General features: G+C 42.8%; 1 protein-coding gene across 2 annotated transcripts in view; it reads right to left on the reverse strand.

Annotated features, from left to right (window-relative positions):
- Window positions 1-4,631: 4,631 nt before the first annotated feature.
- The window catches only part of LOC109635510 (membrane-associated guanylate kinase, WW and PDZ domain-containing protein 3), a 130,826-nt gene continuing 112,741 nt past the window's right edge, over window positions 4,632-22,716 (reverse strand). The window contains exons 9-22 of one of the 2 annotated variants that reach the window (XM_069533617.1): window positions 21,186-21,377; window positions 19,850-20,485; window positions 16,642-16,673; window positions 15,881-16,046; window positions 15,677-15,771; window positions 15,228-15,435; window positions 14,703-14,885; window positions 14,086-14,271; window positions 13,738-13,834; window positions 12,546-12,651; window positions 11,894-12,031; window positions 9,201-9,339; window positions 8,750-8,839; window positions 8,475-8,612 (exon numbers count right to left, since the gene is read on the reverse strand). In XM_069533617.1, coding sequence (XP_069389718.1) covers window positions 8,790-8,839; window positions 9,201-9,339; window positions 11,894-12,031; window positions 12,546-12,651; window positions 13,738-13,834; window positions 14,086-14,271; window positions 14,703-14,885; window positions 15,228-15,435; window positions 15,677-15,771; window positions 15,881-16,046; window positions 16,642-16,673; window positions 19,850-20,485; window positions 21,186-21,377 — 2,228 coding nt within the window. In that variant the 3' untranslated portion in view covers window positions 8,475-8,612; window positions 8,750-8,789. Of the gene's footprint in view, window positions 8,613-8,749; window positions 8,840-9,200; window positions 9,340-11,893; window positions 12,032-12,545; window positions 12,652-13,737; window positions 13,835-14,085; window positions 14,272-14,702; window positions 14,886-15,227; window positions 15,436-15,676; window positions 15,772-15,880; window positions 16,047-16,641; window positions 16,674-19,849; window positions 20,486-21,185; window positions 21,378-22,716 lie in introns of both variants that reach the window. The other variant, XM_020096720.2, reaches the window with a different exon arrangement.

Below are 22,716 nucleotides of genomic sequence, written 5' to 3' on the forward strand. Positions count from 1 at the left end.
GAGGGAGACAGGAAGTCAGAAAACGCCTCTTCACAATAATAGCAGAGACTGAAAAAGGAGGGCTGTGATCCTCCTCCTGGTTACTGCTGTAACTAGGATATCTATATATATATCTATATATATACATATATATATTTATATCTAACGCTGTTAACCCCTGAAACTCCAAAAGTGTTGAGTGGACTCAAACAATGCACCAACTCCTCCATTGGTATAGTGATGAGTAGATAATGAGGCCTACTGATACTTTACAGGCAGCGAATCTTTCCACCATTTCACATTTCTCTATATAAACCAATGATATTATACAAGTAACTGGTTGGGTAGTAACCCGGTGTAAAAAAAGTCTCATAGATAGACCCACCCCACCTAATGGCCTAATGGATTTGGGTCAGGTACCCACACACTAATCGGTACAATATGTTCCTGTTAAGTGAGGAGAAACAGGGTAGGCGAGGCAGGAAATGACCTGGGACCCTGAGCCCCTCCCCTCGCAAGAACTGCGTATAGGGCCCCCAAGGTCCCTTTCGCCTGGGACCCCTAAAATCCTTTGAAACACCCCTGTTCATGTATTGTATCAGTAAATTTATGCCTGTGCAGGTATAAGGTTCCGTGTAGATTCACCATCTTGTTAATATTTCATTTATTTATATGTTTGTATTTATTTATTTTTACTCTGCTCTGTACATGGGCCCTGCAATACACAGACCAATATGCGAACAATAAGCGTATGATATTTGGCATTTTATAATTGACTGCTACAGATGCTATATAATAATATCTTCCTATCCATCTATCAGTCACGATCAAATGTTTTATTTTGAAAAGCTACGCATGTAGTTGCCCTTTTAAACACCACCTTGACATCACAGCCTTTCAACAGAAACAAACTTTGAGGTGAAGAACACTCACAGTTTGTCTTTACACATCGTCATCAAGAGGAAAAGTCAATGATAAAATCATGTCAGTGTAGTTTGAACTTGTATTTAACAAACACAGTCTCAGTTAGTTCACCAGTCACAGCAGCTCAGTAGATTTCACCTCCTGCAACAGGGGGAGATGTTTTCACTGCAGTAAAGTTCAAAACTGTGATGGGTGTGTCCTGGAAAATTTCTTCTTACTTCTGTGAGACCTCTAAAGGGGAATCCCTCATTATACTATTCTATTTTATTCTATTCTTATAAAGACACTTTTATACACCAGAAGATAATAACTCACAATAAGTACATTAAGTGTCCCTGGTAAACAACAACAACAGTAACAACAATAATAAGAATAAGAAAATGAAGAAGAATAATACAAAGAAAAAAAATCAGAAGATGGAAAAGAAGATGGTGAATATGACTACGATGACAGCAAAGTTTTTAAAAAAAAGAAGAAGAATCAAACAAAACGATCATGAGGATTTTCCTTTTTTCCACAACAGTTTACATGACGTGTCTGAGTCACTTTCTGTGGTTTGGTCTATTGTCATGGATACAGTTTCTTCCCCTTTCAACAACAGGCTGAGCCTCATTACCCAACACAGAGAATTCCAAGGGGTTCACCCTTTTTTCAACCACGCAAGCTAGTAGACAGGAGACGTCAGCGTACTCCACCCAGAGTTGTCGGAGAAACCCACACATGACAACCGTCTCTTTTTGTTTTAGCCGGTGAAGAAATACTTGAGCCAACCAAAGAAATTTGTGTTGAAAGAAGTTTTGTGTCTCACTGGTTTGGGAGGTTGTGAGTGAAACACCCCGGCTCATTCACACCGAGGTAAAGCCAATAAAGCGAGGCCTGTAAAAACACTGTGGTGCACCTCGTGTCCTTTTAAGGCATTTTAAAAAACTAGAAGGTAATTAATGCTGTTTGGTCCAAGCTATTCATCGCACTCAAAGCCTCTGAGAGTTGTTGCACATGGCCTGTGTTACTTATCTCTCCAGCACCTTATCCAAGTGTACAGTGAAGACAACTCCCTCCTCAGCAACCAGTGGAGAAGAATGCATCTGCTTCTCTTCATGTCTGATAATGAGGGGAAAGAGGTTCCACCCTTTACATCAGTATGTGTCAGTTTCTGCATTGTTCACCTGCCTTTTCTTTGGGGTCGCACATATCGAGGATGTTTCAATGGGAGAGTTATGACTTGGAATCTAATGGTATGTCAATGAAATGAGGGGAAGGTTTTATGACTCATGAGCTCTTCTTTCCTGCTGTCACAATCTATAGTTTTCACAAAAATCCTCTCAGAGTCTTCTGTTGACTTACAACTACTGACCTAACCCTCAAACAGGAAGCTACACACAACACGACCAAAGTCATTCATTTGACTGGATGATAATTATAATCTCATAGTCTCATAAATCGGATCCCCCCCTTTCTTCAAAACACTTCATTGTAGGTCAGTGACATCTTGTGGTGGAAAACATGAAGTGCATCCATATGCAAAATGACTGATGAGGGGGGTAATATGTATGATTATAAAAAATCATGTAATGCGTACACATCCTGAATTACACGTACAGTTTATCTCTGTTCTCCCAAGTATTATTTTTTATTTCTAAATCCACACATACCTCTCCCTGACGCCCTCTTTGCTTTCTTTCTTTCTTCTCTTTCACCTTTTTCTTATCATGTCTTATTCATAACAACATCTCAAACCAGGATTAGGTTTTTGGGTTTTGTTCTATTCCATTTTGTCAATTTGTTATTTAAACCATGGTAAAAAAAAAAAAAAAGGCAGAATGCTGAATATGATTATGTGAGTTTGTGAAATTCAAACAAAAACAAGGTGACACATTTCTGACTCTTCTGCTTCTTGACATTTTACAGAGTACACACTGTTCAAAAGACAAAGTGACATTAAGGATAATTACTTCACTGTTTTAACACATTGTGAAAAAAATGCTCCTGATGCTGGAACTTCTGCTGGATGAGTGAAGCCAGCCGAGCGTGTTTGTATACGTGTGTGTCATGTCCCTGACGTCGTGTTGCCCCGACTGTCTTGTTCATCTGAGGGCTGTGACTAGAATCATCTTTTTAAAATCTACTGTTAACTAATAGCTTTTACTTGATTGCTTTTATGTTCATTTTATAATTTTTCCTTTGTTATTAATTTTAAATTCTGTATTATATAATTTGCTGCCTTGACATAGTGGCTAAATTGACGGGTGCTTAGGAATAAACTAGCTTTACTACTTTTATTATCTTTATTATCATCATTTTCCGAGGAGCATTAGGGGTCAAATCCTCTGCGACTCCAGAGGATTACCCTGACCTTCTGTTTCATAGGCAGCGACCACAGCACCATCTAGCTGATGTGTTGCAACATTAGCCGACAGGATCATCAGGAAGAAGCAGCACAAGAATATCCAGAAGGTGAGAGAGCAACTGGAACTGATGTGGAACTCGAAATCCAAAGTCGTCCCTGGTAGAGGACCCGAGCTTGAGGACGTGTTTGTGAGGGAGAAGGTCAAAATCAATATGTCTTACCTCCACCATGCAACTGTGGAACTACAAACGCTTGCACCTGAAAAAGAACAGACGTCACAGGGAACAGGGACATTACAGCCATTTTAAAGCACTTTAGTCAGTTATTACACCACATGCAATTACCAGAATGTGCATGTGACCAATAAAGCTGCTCTAGCACCCGATCGAGCTCTGGATGACTGAGCATGTCTCACTCCGACACAGGGTCAGTCCCCAACATGATGGAGGCTCCTGCAGTCATTCACACATAAATGCCACCTCTCTCTCAATGAAGTGTCCAGAACAACCGTTAAAATGTCTTTAACTGGTCGGCTGCAGCCGCTCAGTGATCCGCTGGAGACGTGAGCCGTCACCTCTCAGGTGTGAACTGCATGGCTTAGATGGAAAACACTGCAGATGGATATCTCATTGTATAAAACCTTTAAATGTTCAGTGTGTAAGATTTAGGTGAAAGGGGCCTATTCAATATAAAATATTGTGTTTCATCTAGATTGTTGTCTTCTTTGCCCTAGAATAGGCCTTTATATTCAAATACTTTATATTCCCATCAGGAGCGGCTCCTCCTCTCTATGGAGGCCGCCATGCTTTTGAGTATTTGGATTCCTCCAGCATCCTCACATCAAAATCTCTGGGTTAAATCAAAGGTGTCCTCTGTGCTTAGGTCCTATTGCAAGTATTTGGAACTCATTTCAAACTGTTCTCCGTATTCATTCATTAGCGTGTTTCTGCTCTATGTAACACCTACTGTAAAAAGTACACAGCTTATGTAACCATCATATGTTATACCTCTCGTGGTGCTGGAGATAGATCACTGAGGCTCTGAGTGTTTTTCTGTTTCCGTGCTCGTTCTAAACAAAAATTCATGTCTGCTTCTGAAATATGGATATTTAATGGACATGACGCACATGTAGCATCAGATGCCTCCTAGCTCCCGTAATTGAAAAGGCCTTTGCTTTGTGCTGCTGAGAAAAAAAAGCAGTCGGCTGCCATGACAACTGGAAATCTGCCATAGTAACAGCGGCTGTTGGACAGGAGCGTGCAACGAATTAATCTACATGACACCTAAATGATCATTCTGTCAACAATACGAGGAGTACAGCAGCATGCAGTTCAGAACTAGACCAGAGTGGTTTTCAAACGTTGGCACAAGAAATCCAGAGTGTGTTTTCAGCAAAACTTTATTTTTCAGTGCATGAACGGAACACCATGTCAAGCTCGTTGCCTGTCCTTTTCAATCCATTTTTAAATATTTTCTTAGTTTTTTTACATAAAAAAATAATGGAGCGATATAATATACTTCTATTTTTTTTTCTCTCCCCGAAAGAGCACTCAGCGAGTATTTATAAAGGTGCTGTACAATGTACAAACATTTACATCTACCGTCTACCTACAGAATGTAGAAGATACCACAAGGATTGTTTTTCTAATGAGGCGATGCAAGGCCACAGTATGATACAGAAATGAGATACAAAACCATTGAAAATAAACGTGGAGAGGAGGACGACGGTGCAGGAGGAGGACGTCGCCTGATTCTAAACCAGAATGAACTTCCTGTACCCAACACTCAAGTTTGGATTTACTCGTTCAAGCAACCGAGCTATTGCACAGAAAACCTGCCACTGATTGGCTCACAGCGCACCCTCATGTGATTTTTAACCTGAAAACTCCCTCATACAATCCCATGCTTTCATCACAGTCAATCACAGACCATCATCCACCATTTGACTGCCACTGATATCGACCTTATCACACCTTTGCGTGATACTGTGTTCCCTGAGCTCATCTGAATGCGTCTTAATCTCATAAATATGCCAGTGTATTTCATTTTTACAGCAGATGCTCGATAAAGATCCTACTTTTAGAACCACAGACTGTAAATAAAGAGGGACGACAAGATTTCATTTCCTCCCATGGTCCAAAAATGAAGCTAAAATATTTCGGATACATTGGGGCGTCTGGAGTCGGCGCAATAGCGATTGCAGGAAGGACGATGAGTCAGTCTCAGATGTCAATCATGACGTTTAACCCCTTTTTTATAGCTTCAAATAACTGAGGGTCACTTTAGTGGAGTAATTTCATAATGTTTACTGTAAATGCTGCTCATCATACCACAGCTTCTGCTGTCTTGAACTGTGGATGTTCGTACATTACTTCCCATGAAGTACTTAGTATATGTTCTGTTTTTGCGTATATGTTCTCTCTACTTATATGTTTATGCCGGGGATCAGAGATGGCATTTCAACCCAGTGTATGTCTTGTACATATGGCAGAATTGACAATAAAGTTGACTTTGATTAAAAAAACAAACTTACCAGAAAGATTCGCATTTGAACGAACGAACTACAGAGAAAAATGTATTTACCATGTTCTCTGACTCTTTAGTTTAGTCCACGTCCCATCCATTGGACCAACCGTCTCATCTGTTGGAGTTGGTTGCCCTCAGGAGTACACTGACTGAAATGCATCAGCTATTGTCTTTTTAAATTAGAGACACTTTGGCTTCACTTTTGGAAGAAGTCATGACGTCCATCTTTATGTGCAGTCTGTGTTTAGAACCAATCGCTTCATCATCAATTCAATTACACTTTAAATACAGGATTTAAGAAGCAGGGATCTCCGCTGTAAATCAGCAACGTACTTAGTATCTCAGTAAACCACCACATCACTCTAAACTCTGTTATCCTTTAAGCTATCCTGGCACATAATCACACTGCAGGACCCACAAATACATACATTTATATCCTAATTTCTCTTTTCTTGATAGGATGAAGTAAAACGACCGGGAGTATGACTCAAAACTTGCACAGAGTTATATAAATTGAAAATTTGGCCTTTAACAGTGAATCTTTTAGAAAAAAACATCTTTATAAAGTAACAATAATAATAATAAAAAATGGCAATGCATTGGTAGCAAGTCAACATCACGAATTAAGTACAACTCAAGGTCATTCTGTTACTGTTATGCTACAAGGGCAGATGCAGTGCAATGGAATTCAATAGATATCTTTAAAGTTAGAATCTGCAAATATGACACATTCAAATATATATATATATATATATTTATATATAATATTTCACAATGAGACACATTTTGAGCGACTGCAAACATTTGGTACGGTGGTTTGCATGTTAACTATACAGTTCATGAACTACAAAGACCCATGGTAATTCCTACCACTGAAGTACATTGGAAATAGGGTGAGAGCTCAAATAACATGGGACAAATCTTTGAAGTCTATATCAAAATGTGGAATGGCTTGGTACGGCTACATATACATATATTCATCTATTATCTCAATAAATTACACACTGGTTGGTTATCGTACACATGGTAAACAAGATCTCAAACCACAAGTTTCTGGTCTTTTTAACGATACTGTTTTTTAGGTTTTTTTTGTTTATGGAGAAGAGTCGCGTCTACAACCATAGAACAGTCTAGAGTCCCTGGTAAAGTGAACGCTTGCTGGGTTGCATTTGAAATCTGAGAGTGAGAGTTATAAACAAGAATCATCGTCAGTGATGTGCAGAACACGTGCAGTAAAACAAACTGAAGGACGACTGCATGCAGCTGAGATAAAAAACCTTTTAAGAAAAAGAAGACAAAGTCAAAAATTTCCCACAATGAGACCGAGAGCGAGCAAAATGAATTTTCTGGATGACAGTCACAGTTGGTGTTTACTACAGGCGAGAGGCGAGCGGGCCTTTCTCCCTTTCTTTGCATATGGGTCGTTGCATTGTAATGGAGGAAAGCGCTGTTGGTAGTTCCACAGGAGACTCCCAGGATTGGCACATATCTGTATTTCACATTTCAAAGTGTCTTGTCTGACAAAACGCCCCGAACATGCCGCAGTCCCACGTCAAAAATGCTGAAGCAGCGGACGAGGCAGGGGGGAGGAGCTGCTACATGTGATGTCACAGGACTCCCCAAAGAAAAAAGAAACTGGTCTGAAGGTAATAGAAGTGGCACCCACCGTGTTTCTGTATTTTATGGAAGAACTCAGAAAAAATAATCCACTGTTTAATATTATGGGTGACTCGATGTTTTTTCCATCACAGAGGCTCACGGAGAACCTCTGCCTGGGAGAGAATTCTAGCTGAGCTGGGCACTTTCCAGGGGCCGGGGCTAATAGGTCCCTCTGGGCTCTGCGGGGTTCCTAGAACACTGTTTATAGAGGCCACAAAGTTGTCCTTACTGCCGTCGTCTCTGCAGCGAGAAAATGGATCGTGTCTTCCTTTGGCCTCTCTGGGCGAAACTACAGAAACCCTTCTACCCTGCGCATCTTTAAAAGACAACACGGTTTCTCTTTTGCTGTCCGTCGTGTCTCTATATCTGTTCCTGTCTCCCGGAGGTTTGCTCTTGTCATTAGCATCTCTTCGCCCTGAGTCTTTACCTGTTCCTTTCTCGTTGTCTCTGGCTGCATGAGGCGATGATCTGGGGTGGTGAGATTCTCCCACCCCTCTCCTTTTAAAACTCTCGTGCTCATGCCTCATCCTCTCCCCTCTCCCTTCCATCTCTTTCCCTTGTGAGTATCGCCTAGTCTCAAGACCAAGTCCATTGCCATTTTTGTTCTCGTGATTCAAGCTCTCTCTGCTGGAGGAGTCCTTTAATCTCCGCTGAGGGCCTCGCTGCTGCAGAGTCGAAGCCGGCAGCTGTCCTGCCTGAGGAGACCTCCTCACGGATTCTGGTTTTGTTTGTGTGTGAGACGTCCTGTTCCCGCTCGTCGCTCCTTCCCGTGCACGACTCTCCGTCTTCGTGGGACTGTGAAGTTGCTCTTTGGCTTTAGGAAATGTCTCCCCTGTTTTCTTTGGGCTGCTTAGCTCTCTGGAGTCTTTTGTGGGCCGGGTCCTCTTGTAGAACTTCACGTGCTCGGGGGAGGAGGGAGAAAGCCTTCTTACCTCCCTGTCGGCCCACTCACCACTCTCCTCCACGGAGCTTAAACCTCGGCTGCCACTGCTGCGGGGCTTGAGGCCTTGTGGGGACAGGGTGCTCCAGCTGGAGGAATGTTTCAGTTTGCTAGAGAAGGGAGGGGACACGAAGACGGAAGCCCCAGTGGAGTATGGAGAGGACAGGGGTGATGTGTCAGAGAAAAACACCTCACTGGAGTAGCTTCTGGGTGAAATGAATTTTTGATCACGTTGACCTGCAAGAAAAGTACAAGTTTTTACATGTAGACACCTCGTGCAGACAAATTAGATGCACCACACAGAAGACTGAGAGGAGAATGAAAACTTTATAATTCAGAGGTTAGAAGAGGGAAAAAAGTGAGAAAAAAATTACCAAGGTAAAAGAGAAGAGGCCAGTAAAAGCAGTGAAGATGTTAGTGTTGGTGCTCAGTGTAGTAGCACACAGTGGAGGAAGCTGTACTACCTGCATCAGGGGCAAGAGAAGAAGATTCAAAAGGAAGCAGATGGTTAGAGATTTAATGAACACATTTAAAAAAAGAAACTCAGCAAAGAAAGCACAATGAAATCAAGGAGGGCGGGGCTACGACACCAGCTCCATCAATTAACAAATGGAAGAAGTCATTACCATTAGCTAAACATCAGGCAGATTTATGGATTCAGCAATTATTTAACTTCTGTCAGCATAGAAAGCTCAAGATTATTGTACATCTGGTTCGTGTCAGTCCAAAACACATCAAATATATAAAAGTGAGCTAAATTCTTGAAGATCTCCTTGTTGCACAGTAAATCTCTCATTGAATAATCGGTTGGAATACAGCACTTACTGCCATCTTGAGCCAGGCCTGCTCCAGGTCGCAGCAGCAGCGCCACTTTGTTTCCTCCAGCCTGAATCAGCTCAATAGCCCGTGTATGAGAGATGCCACGAGCCGGCTCCCCATTAATCTCCACTATCTCATCTCCAACCTGTCAGTGATGCAGGAAACGCAGTTATTACACAGAGGCACACCTATCCAGGCTCAGCCTCACTTTGCTGAGCACACGCACACAAACTCAAACATGCAGAAGCTGTGTGCGGACAAACAAGCATACATAATCAAAGAGTCTACATTTTATGACACACACACACACAGCCTTGTAAAACCCTGGAGGTAGCCTCTATTATTGGAGATGACAGAATAACTCAGGATAAAGCGTGTAAACATCTCAGTCTGTTAGACTCTAATCAGTGTTGACGTTCCTCACCACCCTTGGACAGGCAAAGTCATGCCCAGAGATCATAGTCTGGAAAAGCTTAGATTGATTCCAGCTTACAGCCTCTATTCTGTTCCTGCACTTCATCCACTGTGACCATTTCACCTCCATGTGGAAATTATGATTCTGCAGAAACCCCTCCACAGGGAGACAGAGTACGGTCACGGTCTAACTCAAGGACACTTGATTGAAAGAGGGACTTTTGAGAACATGGAGGCTTGAACCTGGACGGGTGGACACATAAAAACAAAACTAACTTGAAGGGCACTCAGCCATGGCCCGACAGTCTCCTTATAAAACAAACTCATTTGATCCAGATTTGTATTTGGACTGCACTCATAAATATCAGTCCCTTACACATGTCTGATATTCAGTTTTATCTTTTCTAGAAACTACTTTCATCAAGATCCATCCATCAATTATTCTCGGAGAAATCAACAAAAATGTTCAATGTTCAAGAAAGTGAAAACTCTCGCTCTTTTCTGACCTATACCTCATCCTTCCACCAAGTTTTGTGGAAATATATCCTGTAGTTTTTGCTTAATCTTACTATCTAACAGACAAAACATTGTTCAAGGCCCAACAGTTTCCTGTAAATTTAATCAGGCTGCACCATACTGTACACACTCATATTAGTCCCTAAATATGCCAGAAGTTCTTCATCTAGATCCATTAATCTTTCCCTGGGAAATAAGTAAAAATGTCAAAAAGCCCAACTCACAATGTGAATGAACAGGAAAAAAGAATTGCTGGATCTGCATCAAAATGTAATGATCCTTCCTGATCAACACCTCATCCTTCATCATTTTGTGTGATATGGCTAACCTGCTGCAGACAAGCCAACGCAAATGAAAACATGACCTTCTGTTTCATAAAGGTAAGTCACAGTTGTCAAAGAAAACACAATATAAATCCCCCTTCTACATAAACAAGAGTAAATCTCCCCAAAATAAAAATTGAAATAATCCTCAAATCACTTTGCTGATTCAAGAACTGCTGACACATAATAGCTGGAGTCCTCTGCAGCATCACACCCTCCACACTGTAACTGGCAGTTACTGAAACACAATTAATTAGTTTAATCTCCGGTGCATTCAGCGCACGCCAACAGAAATCACATTTTCTCTGATTTACCTCTCTCTGCCATAAACTACTAAACATGCAAAATTAGATCTCAGCTGTGTGATGTCTTAAATAACAGGACATCCCACTGAGTCTCACGACGTTTCAGTGAAACCAAGAATGAAGGGAATTTTACCGAAGCCAGAAACATCAAGTATCGAGTTGTTTTCTGGAGGTTTCTTGTCGGCTGACGGCTCCAGTGATGGTGACGTGTGTTTGTCAGTCAGTTGATTGAGCTGTCCAAAGTTTTTGGTCATGACTGAGAGATTCCATCAATTACTGGCTAACGCTCCACTAATTCGATGACCCCCTGAAATCTCCTATTAACTCACCACCAGCTCAGAATTCACACAAAAGTGCTTCACACATATATAAAATAAGATAGGTAGTAATATGATAAATAACAATAAATACATGCAACAAAAGACTGATTAAAGAACAGAAAGACAATAAAAGTTCATGGTGTCAAACCCTTTCATGCACTAGATGAGTCTAAGGCCAGTTTCCATAAATGTAACTTTAAAAATCGGACATTAGTTATGTCATATTGTTGGAACCACATCTCTCCATTCAACACTGGTTAATTAATACTGCAGGTCACTCGTATATTGCTTTAAACAAGGGGTCCTCAAACTCTCAGATGTGGACCACCCCTCAGATGAAGTTTGGAAGCGTCCGCCTCCATAATGCATTTCATTGTACATTCCTAGTCTATGATCCCACTCAACGACTGATGGTCTAATACGGCTGTTTGACTTAACTTCAGAATAAAAAAATCAGAAATAATTGTTAATGCGCAAGCAGCAAACAAGAAAATAACCTGCAATCCTGGCGGTGCATGAACTCAAATCAGACTCGCTTAAAAACAGAATATGAAAGTGACAAATATGCATAAAGAAAAGTATAAGAATATATGATAGATTTAATAAATTAAGTAAATATGTAACAGATAAACAGGCACAAATATTAGCTATAAAAATCAGCAGGTTTTACATTCAAGTCTCTCAGATTGTCTCACATTTTTTTGAAATCCAGCAAAAACAGTCTTCCCCTGTTCAGAGTTGAGTTAAAAAACAGATTACAGTTATAAATATTATTAAAGTATTATTATAGTAATATGTATTTTATTTACAGGAGCACTCACATGGATTCTTCCATCGATCTGAGCAGCTCCGTCCTCTGCCAGTCTCAGGATGTACAGGCCCATGTTGTACTCTGTTCCCCCCCGAAGACTGAAGCCGAAGCCCCGAGGTCCCCGCTCCAGCTCCACTGTCAGACAACCCTGAGCAGGCAAGAAGAAAACACACAGACTCACACGCAGGCACGAAGATAATCACACACTATATGTTCAGTAAGAAGTGTTTAATAAATATTAATGTGATAAAACATTGTTTTATTTTTCATATTTGAGATGAGACACTCTGTAAAAAAGTGCTTGTGTGTGTTTCTCTTAAAACTTCCCAGGGATGAGTTGATGTCTCATCAGATTCTTGAGAGTTTTCTATTGATTCAGAATGTCTGAAGGATTCTTGATCTTCTCAGAATACTTTGATTCTTGATCTGTATTGATCCTAAAGTTGCACTATTTGAATCTAATAATAAACACAGTATGTATCCGATGTACCTGTGCACCAGCAGCTTGAGAACAGGATGTGATGCAGTAAACAGAGACATCTCTGTGTTATAGAATTTCTGAAGATCGCAGTTTACATACAAACGTTTGCCTGCGGCGGCTTTAACCTTCGGATAATCGCCACGACAACATATCGAGGAGGGAATAAGAGGATTATTGTTACCTGGTTGGGTCCTGTCACACAAAGAGTTCCCTGCTCGCTGAGAGGAAGCGTTTTGTGGTCGGACCAGTTGACTCCGTCTCTCTTCTCCTCCAGGTCGAGGTTATAACTGAAGCAAACAAACACGTGTATTTCTTCAGTAACATATGCTGCAGGCCACAAAATGAAAAAGCCATTATGCAAAACATCAAATCTAATTTAATGCTCGATGTTAAATGGAAGGGAGCTGCTTTTTTATTCATATATGGATATTTAATCATGTGCTGCATATGTTCCATACTGTACACATTATTGTTTTTTTTAATGTTTATTACACTGGTGTCTTTGTTGACAGCAATTTCCTCTTGTTTGCTCGGAGGGGAGCGCTCTCTCTTTCACTCTTTGTCGTGCTGAGTGCAATTACAGAGGATGTTTGGTGGTTTCACTCGACTCTGACTGAGGAGGCAGCAACATGGCCGCGTAAATATCATCATAAACACGACACAACATTTCAGTTACAGATAAAGTTTGTGTGGCGTCTTCTGTCTGCTTGGGTGTGAACCTCCTCAGATCACAAATGGATGAGAGAGCAGTAACGAGGGCCATTCAAGTTTGGGAGGGACAAAGCTGGCGAAGTAGGACACTCCAGACGTCCTTGTCCCCAGCCACACTTTCCAGCTCCTCCTGGGGGATCCTGAGGCGTTCCCAGGCCAGATGAGGATATTTAATCCCTCCAGCGAGTTTTGGGTCTACCCTGAAAGTCTTCCAATGGAAAGCACTCTGGAGGCATCCATGACTAGATGCCCCGACCACCTTAACTGTCCCCTTTTGACATTGGGAGTAGCGGATGTCTGAACTCCTCACCTTATGTCTCTGGCTGAGCCCAGACACCCGATGGAGAAAACTCATGTGTCCGCTTGTGTTCACAATCTCGTTCTTTCGGTCACTAGCCAGAGTTTGTGACCATAAGTGAAGGTTGGAATGTAGATCGACCAGAAAGTAAGTAATCCAAAGCTCCTTTACCAAAATGGCCCGTACCTAGCATGTCAACTCCTTGTGACAAAAATATGATTGAGGCAGTTTAACAATCCTATGGCTAATATTATCACTAAACCGATAAATCAGTCAGGCCCTGGTCCTGTGAGAGCTGAGCAGGTAGTTCAGAGTTCAATCTACTGGACAGTTTCACAGACTCTCTGGTGAGTGACAGCTTTACCGTTCATCCTGAAGGGCTGACCTCTGACCCATGGCCCTGTGCTGCAGAGCCGGACTCTGCTTTGCTGAACTCGCTCCAGACGGAGGGCCCTTGTATTCTGGAACACATGTTCATATTTCAGCAATAAGTTAAAAGTTGTTATATCACATTTTATGCCAACTTAAAATAAAATGTTCTCGAATGATAAAATGTATCTTGAATTTTTAGTGTGGATAAAAGTATTATTATTAGACTTAAAGTGATGGTAGACACATTTTATTAAAATTTATTTTCATTCATTCAATCTTTCAGTGGGACAAACCAAGTACTGTGGTGAATGCAGATGTGGGCGCACGGAGCTAAACTCACCATCCTCTGGAACTACAGTGAGAGTGACAACGTTGCCGGCCTCCTTGATAAGCTGCACAATGTCATTGTGAGAGAGCTCAATGATGGAGCGCCCGTTGACCGCCGAGATACGATCTCCGACGTGCAGCAGGCCGCAGCGGTCGGTGGGACTGCCTTCAATGATTCGGCCAATTTTGTGCGGGATAACTGAAAAGGGAGATATCAGGAGAATAGAGAGATGTATTTAAAATGTATTAATAAACCCGACACAATAGACTGAGGAGACCAGAGAACTGCTTTGTTCTGGTTTAACTAAACCACCTGCATATTTCATCTGTACGTCCATGAACAGGGTTGAGCCATTAAATAATACACAGCAGCTCACCCCAGTGAGTCTCCCTTTATGCTGCTTTTTAAATATCATATATAAGACTGATTAAACAATATGGCTGCATATTATAATGTATTGAATTGTTTCATAACATCTGCATTTCTGTGCCCAATAAGTTGTTCCGTTAATTTAGAGATATGGTGGTGCATTTAATCACGAGATTGAAGATGGAAGAGTTTGGATGTTTAAAAATCTAATTTCAGAAATATACTGTGTAAGAAAAGAAATGTGGAGACTCGACTCTCACCTCCGAGCGGTGGTTTGCTCTTGGACGTGAGGATGACGAAGCCAAATCCCTCGATGTCTTTGCGGTGGAGCGTGATGTCAAAAGACTCGTGGTCCAGAGCGCTGGGTATCGGCAGACGAGGTAGCTTGGGGGAACCGTTCACCAGCACTGGAGCCATTTCCAGAGCCTCCTCCTCGGTGGCATCTGATGTGAAAATAACGCAGATGTTGATATATTTGAGGCCAAATCCATAACTGCAGATAATTTCAAGATTGAAGTTGTACTAGTTCTACTTCAGAGACTCTTTCTCTGTTAAATTTTTTTTTTTTCCTCGTCTACTGGATATGTGCTCAAGCTAACTACTTAGTTCCTCCTCTATTTTTAACACACATCTATTTTTAACATTCAAACTGCTGTTGCTTCTGTCAAATGTAAAATGCATCACTCCCTCGGTGTCTGAGGATTTTTCTCAGCAAAGCCCTGCGAGAGTCGCTCAGAGCAACACAGTTGATCTGGACACACAAAGCTGTTATTGTGGTCCCTCACCTCTGTAGATGACCTTTCTCCGTACAGTCAACATGACTTGACCGTTTCTGGCAGCGTTGGTCATCAGATCCAACACCTGCTTGTGAGAACGACCTTTAACCATCACACCGTCGATGCCGATGAGCTCGTCCCCTGCTCTCATACGACCGTCTTTCTCTGCAGCTCCGTTGGGCACAATGGCCCCGATGTACACCTGGGGAAAGACATTCTGCAGAAAACATAAATCATTTTAATTATTAAGGCAAACTAAATCTTTTTTAGCAAGGAGCTATCAAGGACCCAGATTGTTAAAATTGAAACTGGGGATATATGAAATGTGTCTACTTTGTTAAAAATGATTTTATTCTTGGTACAGCTTGGACATACAATGGAAAGGCAACTGAATGTTTTTATTAATTTTAATTTGGATTGGATATATGGGCCAAAATAAAAAGCACACATGTACTTACTGGTTGTTGTGGACCTTCTCCTCCCAGAACACGGAAACCAAAGCCTGTTTCTATGTCTCTCTTTAGAAAAACATCTATGTCTTTGGTGTGAGGCTCTGTGGACGAGTAAGACTCAATCACTGTTGTGTCAGAGATCAAGATTTCAGGCTGAACAGGACATGAGGTTTTAAAAACATCTTAAAGAAAGCATCTGCCTGCACTTACGTCTGCTGTCCAGCAGGGCTTTGGACTTCAGGTACATCTCTGTGGCGTCTCGTTTGGGGGAGTCGACGGAGCGCAGGGTGCTCGTGTTGGAGTGGTAAGGCAAGGCCTGGGGAGCCGAGTCACCGATACCGTCCAAGGTCTCTGTGCTGGCCGTCATTTCCTGTCTCTGGAAAAGAAACACACCGACCCCACATTTGGAAGACATGTCAGAATGTGTGTCCATCTTCTAAATGGCAGCTAATGGTGATAGATTACCAAAAGCAATAAAGGTCAAGACACTGTCTCTTTTTTTTTTACATTCACTGTTCTTCTCACTTTACATCCCTCCTGTTGTTTGGAAGGTTGAGAAATGGGGATTTAAATGTAATATACAATCTACAGGTATAACTGAAGATTTCCCGTCGGCTGTGACGGGCCCATTCAGGCATAAAGGGCAAGTTCTTTATCTAAAACTGTTATATTAATAATACGGACCATATCTAAAGGGGCTCATCCATGCTTCATTACCATTGCAATCCCCTGACAAAAGCCCTAAGAATACAAATAGTGAAAGGAAGTAATTAAGACCGTTTTCCAGAGCAAACAAAAGGAGGCGCCCAGAAACATAATCAATATTCAAATTTATTGCTATCATTTAATTCGATGCAACAGAGGCTTAGTGGTTAAGCTGAAGGACAAAAAGCTTTGAAATTAACTTGAAGGATGAGTCCCAGAGGGGAAACAATAGCGAGGAAATAGGATAAGATTTTTTTTTTACTCACAGGCTTTAGACTCTTCACAGGGGATGTTTGACCTATGGAGAGACACAGAGACAAGACGAGTATGGTGAGAATGCAGATATGATTCAAAACAAACGCCATCACTGAGACCACAGGCCACCAGATGGCACTGTTTCTCTGACTGAGCACGAGCAGAGCATAAATATAAAACCAGTGAGCTGCTCTAAACTCAGGAGCTGTACTCACTAAAGAATGCTCCATTAGGGAATATACAAGTATATGTGATTAAAGATACATAGAGAATATAACGGTGGTGCATGTGCTGGCTGCATGGTTCATGCCCATGCAGGGCAAAGAAAGCAGGGTGAGAGCATTAAGAGATTCATGCATATAGTTCAATGACCGAGTCCCTCTCTCTCCGTACAGTACACCCACATGTTCCATCTCAAGCGCTCAGATTGTTCCCTACAGATCATTTCTTACGGCGCCCTACCCTCCGTCAACTCCCTGCATTAACTGGATTAACAAACACCCCTCTGGAGCCCACAGTGCTGTGGGGCCGGACTGACACTCGGCCTGGCGAGGGGTTAATGGAGCCTGATGTAAAAGTGGGGGGGGGGGGTGCTTCACTGTGAAATTCCAGATGCTGCATTAATTGCATTATCAAATCAGAGCCAGACAACACACCTTAAACACAACCACACCCACCACACTCGTTCCATCCTTTCTCTAGTACCACATTTACACAGAAATTAGCGAGTACGAACAGTTTTTATAAAAACATGGTTAAACCCGCTAAAAAGGCGATTGGCACTTTTCCCATTGCCAACAGAGGAGTTTGACAGTTTTTTTTTCTCTCGGTGAGTCCTGTTCGAGGTCACAAACACGCCGGAGAGCGAGAAGCTCTCTCACATCACTAACTGTGACTCCATCCAGGGGCAGAGGATGTGATCTACCCAGCCCACGAAGACCACCTCCCTCATGGGCCGTGTAGTCCGCGGCCAAAGGCCAAAACAGAATGAGACGGTCTGGTCAACAGCAGCTTTCCACGATCAGCGTCACCAGCTCATCTCACCCTTATTGCTGTTGCCTAGCAACAGAGATGAAGTTGGACACGATGAGAAAGTTTTAATGTCCTTTGTTGTTTTTTTTACATTTGTACCATTAGCTGTTTGGCTCTGTCGAAGCATGATACACAGGCACTGGACGTCTCGCTGCTTGCAGGCGCTATGACTCTTTAACGGTTCGTCACTGAAGCGCAATGAATCCTGGGATCAGTTTGGCTGGGCAGGATCCACCCATTGGATCTTTTGTTTCTTTGAGATGGAGGATGCATTTATCAGTTGCATTTGAAGAAGCCCTTGAAATGAGTTAAATTTTTTCATCATTGCCGATCAGGGTTGTTAAAACCTGTGTCTGCTGCAGAATCATTTAAACCGGAGTGAATGCCCATTGTATCCATTCCCATTGCAGTCAAAAGCCAGATGTCTTGACCTGTGTAAAGGGGCTGAAGAAGCTCTCCATCTGTTCAGTGATGCCCACCACTCCCTATTCACTTTCAAAGTCAAGGACCATCGTCTAATGAAGGTTAAAAGTGGCGTCAACTCTTCATTCAGGAAAGCACAACTTTGCCTGTGAGGTCATGCAGTGCATCAGTGGAGCAGGACGTGGTGGTGGTGATGGTGGCACAGCAAGTGAGGGTCAGCAGTGAGTGGAGTAGAGGGAGGAGGGTTGAGGCGTGGCCATGGGGAGGAGGCCCCTGGGGACCTTCCCTCTATAGCGATTTAGCCATGGATCTTTAAGGGGCCATGGATATAGAGGCATGCAGAACTCCCCCTGTGCTCTGCTGATGATCAAAGCCAATCCAGAGCTCATCGACTTACGCACTGAATTCCCCGGGGCGGCTGGAGATGGATGTAGGAGACATTTGAAGGGTGAACCCCCCCCTCTTCCCACAGAATCCAGCACATGCCCACGCTTATGTAATTCCCGCTCACACACTTGTAACAGACTGCATTACGCCTCAGTGGGAGTCATCAAAAACAGAGGCAGGTCGGGTGGAGGCACACGAGAGGAGAGTGCTCCAGATATGCAGAGACTCTGAGAGTCAGACCATCATTTAAAGCAGCAGCTACTGGTGCAGCTACAGGTGGATCTGCTCAGCTAAAAGAAAAAGGCAGCAGTCTCTAATGTGGTGACCGGACACAGACACAGTGGCATCACCCAGGCTTCAACAGAACTACAGTGTGTGGTCAGTCAACGAGCCCCAACCAGCCGCAACACCCCCTCACCTCCTGTCAGTATCAGCACTCTGACCTCACCTCCCATGGTCACTGTTGAAGTTGTATTCACAGCAACAGCAAATTATGTCACACACACAAACACAGCATAAATGAATGATTGGAGGAGGAGACAGAGCTGATGTTTGGACCTGGTGTTAACATCTGTCCTGAGAGATCCAATCACACGTGGTCAGCTCAACGTACATCTGGTATTAAAATTAAAATAACTTATAGAATTGAGTTTTCAGCAGCTGCTTGGAGTTAAATGCAGATTCAACAGATGTGATGGATTGGGTAAAGCTGTTCCAAAGTTTGGGAGCTACTGCAAACGCTTGTGGATTTTAAAATAAATACGGGGAACAGACCTTGATCAGATGATCGGAGCAACCGACCCCCAGAGTCGGTGCTCACTTGTGATCGGATCTCACTTCTCCTCTCGATACGCTAATAAATATGTAAGATTGTGCTTATTATGTTATTTTTAATCTAGTTTGAGTAAACAGATGTGTTGAGAGAGAATGAGAGAGGTAGAGAGAGTCAGAAGTCAGGAGGGGCTGAATGAATCTCATGCAGCTCTTTCCGATTGAAAAAAAGATCATTATGTGGTGATCAGTATTGTGGCCAAAAACAAAAACCTACGTTCAATGAGAAGTGAAAAATACTTTCAATTCATTGTGAAACTGTAAAAGGTCAAAGGACGTCAGCGGTGGGCGGTCCTTCATACTCTATGTCACACAGAAAGGACGATGGTCACGGGACAACCTGGGGATCAGATCTCATGAAGCATTTTGATATCAGACCTAAACTCGTTGTTTCTACCAGGTCTAAACGGGGTCAGAGACATTAAGAAAGAAACAACACCAACATTAATATAAAGCTGTCCAGGCTGATGGATACAAAGACACAGGTACAAAGACAGACAGACAGAATGATAGATGGAATGATGTATTGCTGTTTCAGTCCCTCACCTCCTCGCAGCACGAGCACGTTGACCTCGCTGCCCACCGGCAAGTCTTTAAGAATGTCCACCACTTGAGCATGACTCAGAGTTTGCACATTTTGCCTGTTGATCTCCTTGATGACATCTCCTTTCTGCAGGCCACGGCACCACTGAGCATCCAGGATCATCTTCACCTTCTGGCCCAGCGGGCAGTCAGCGATAGCGAACCCGAACCCCCCCGGCCCCTTCACCAGCGGCACGCTCACCAGCTCAGGCTGCAGCATCCCTGCCACCTCCCCCTGCCTGCCGTTGGGCATGGCGGCCACGACGGGCCGACCGCTTGAGTCTGTGGTGACGTAGTGGAGCTCCTGAGAGGAGCCGTGGAGGACGTCGCCTTTCACAAGCAGCGGCTGCCCGTTGATGAGGGGCACAGCCGTCACTACCTCTCCACCGTGCAGGGCCTGCTGGGGCTGGGTGGCCGACGGAAGAGGAGGAGGTGGGAGAGGGTCGTCGCTGTTCAGATCCACATCTGGGGGGAGCGGGTATCCACGGCAAAGAACCATGTCCACGTACTGGTTGATGGGAATGGACTGGAACATCTGCACCACCTCTGGATGAGTCTTGCCCAGCACGCACAGCCCGTTGATCTCAACAATCACATCACCTAAGACAGAGGAGAAAAAACAAAACCAGTGAAACCAGAGTTTATCTTCTGGTATTTAATCGAGACATCACCTCTCTTCTAAGAGCTCTTATTCCTCTTTGTCAGATGAATCTTGCCTCTAAAGTTTCTCTTTCCTCTTCACTGCTCACTCATATTTTAATTCTGGCAGCTCCTCTCATTCTCCTCAGTCTACCATTCATTTCTAATTCATTCCCGTCCCTCCTTCACTCGCTCCATTGTTGAACAGACCAGAACAGCACTCTCTGCCACAACTACAATGATGGGTGTAGATTTCTGTCACATTGTCCCATTGTAGCCATCACACATAAACACACACACACCGAGCTCACAGCTGTTGGTTTATGCAGACAGCCGCGAGGCAATGGAAAGATCAGAAACTGAACTGTCTGCTGTAAAACGATGCCCTTGACAGAATTGCCAGTGTTGTTGTTATTGCCTTGTCGAACTCCAGGGATAGCGTCGGGTTGAGTGAACACCACAGAGGTAACATTAACACCCCCAGGTGCATCCTAGTCTTGGCTGCAAAATAGTTTTTTGTAATATTGCAGAAATTAGCAGGGATAAACTCATAGATCGTCCTGCCAGCTCAACATGAGCTTAATGTTTGTTTGAACAGGAACACGCTTTCTATCTCGTCCTCTTGTAATTGTGAGAATGTATCTGCGGAATTGCTGCTCACCAGATGCCATCTTGTTGTCGTGGGCAGCGGGGCCGTCGCCGAGCACATTTTTCACCTGCAGGAATTCGTCCGTGCGGTCACCTCCGATGATGGTGAAGCCGAACCCCTGGGAGCTCTTCTTCAACGCTGTGTGGTACATCTCCCCCTTCAGCTGGTTGGGGTCTGAGGTGAAGCTGGACCCTCCTCCCTTACCTGTGCACAAAGTGTCTATGTGAGCGTGTATGTACAGTGTCTTGTCTATTGATGAGAGAAATCCTGAGTAAATGACAACGCAAACGGTGCTCGACATCAAACGCAGCAACACTGATTAATGAATTCATATCCCCCTTGAAAGGCAACAAAATCCAACCATGTCTGCATTTAAAGTCAATTATACGCATTATGTGCTGAGGATCAACAGAGTAATTAGTCATTTGTAATTAACAGGCATGCTGCACATACCTAAACTAGATAAACCCATCAACAGAAACATTTTTGTACTGAGAGGGGAGCACAAACACAAAGATAAAATGATATGAAACATTAGCGTTACATGCTAATTTACTTCACCCAAAAACAAAACTCTCAGTGAGCGCATACCTCCGCCAAGGCCTAACGGTCTCCTTATGACACCACATTTGAATTTACTGGTTTCAGATTTTTAGTAAGTTTTTATTTTTAATTGTGTGTTTCTTATTTGTGAAAATAAGTTTTGAGTGCTGTATAAATAAAAGATATTATATTGTAATGACATTCAATCGACATATAACATTAATTCTCAACATTTGAACTCCCCCTAGTCCCACACAAGATTCCCACAAACAGAAACGAAGGGACAATGATAATTTAAACAAATAAAAAACTAAATAAATGAATAAAGTAAGATCAAAACATTACTATACAGCAGGACAGTGACAGTGTCCAACTTAGTGAGACGTCCTCTCTTATTCCCTCCCGCCTGCAGTCAGTGACTCAGACAAAATGCGTTTGACAGAGTTGACTTTTTATAACTTGAGTAAGGAACAATTTAAGGTCAATGGCAACATCAATATGGACCAGCGGCCTGGCCGTGGTATATGCGGTCCAGTAGATAGCCAACAGTCGAGGTCACACTGCATTAAACTGAGCTGATTCCCTATCTGGCGTTACTGTGGTATCAGCACTTAGATCACAGACACACCATTTTTTCTCCCCTTGCTGCCTGATGGTCCCTGGCCTGAGCTGCATTTTACCTTTGGATCAAAAACAGTAAAACTGAAGCCAGACACTGACAAATTGTGCACTTTGCTGCGGCTGCGCAACATATTGAGAAAATATGATGTGGTTCTCAGTTTCTGGGATGAGAGAAATATAATTATGTGTTTAAAAGTGGTTGTCTATCTTCTTTTTTTTTTAACTTAACCACTTTGACCTTATGCACTAAAATACCAGATTATCATATTGATTTATTTTGTCTTATTGAAACTGGAAAGTGTTATGATTTATAGCTTAATATCCTAAATCACTTCACTCTCCCCAAACATCAATACTCACAATCCTTGAGGCACCAGCT

The sequence above is a fragment of the Paralichthys olivaceus genome, chromosome 2 (genome assembly GCF_024713975.1).
Source record: "Paralichthys olivaceus isolate ysfri-2021 chromosome 2, ASM2471397v2, whole genome shotgun sequence".
Lineage (NCBI taxonomy): Eukaryota > Metazoa > Chordata > Actinopteri > Pleuronectiformes > Paralichthyidae > Paralichthys > Paralichthys olivaceus.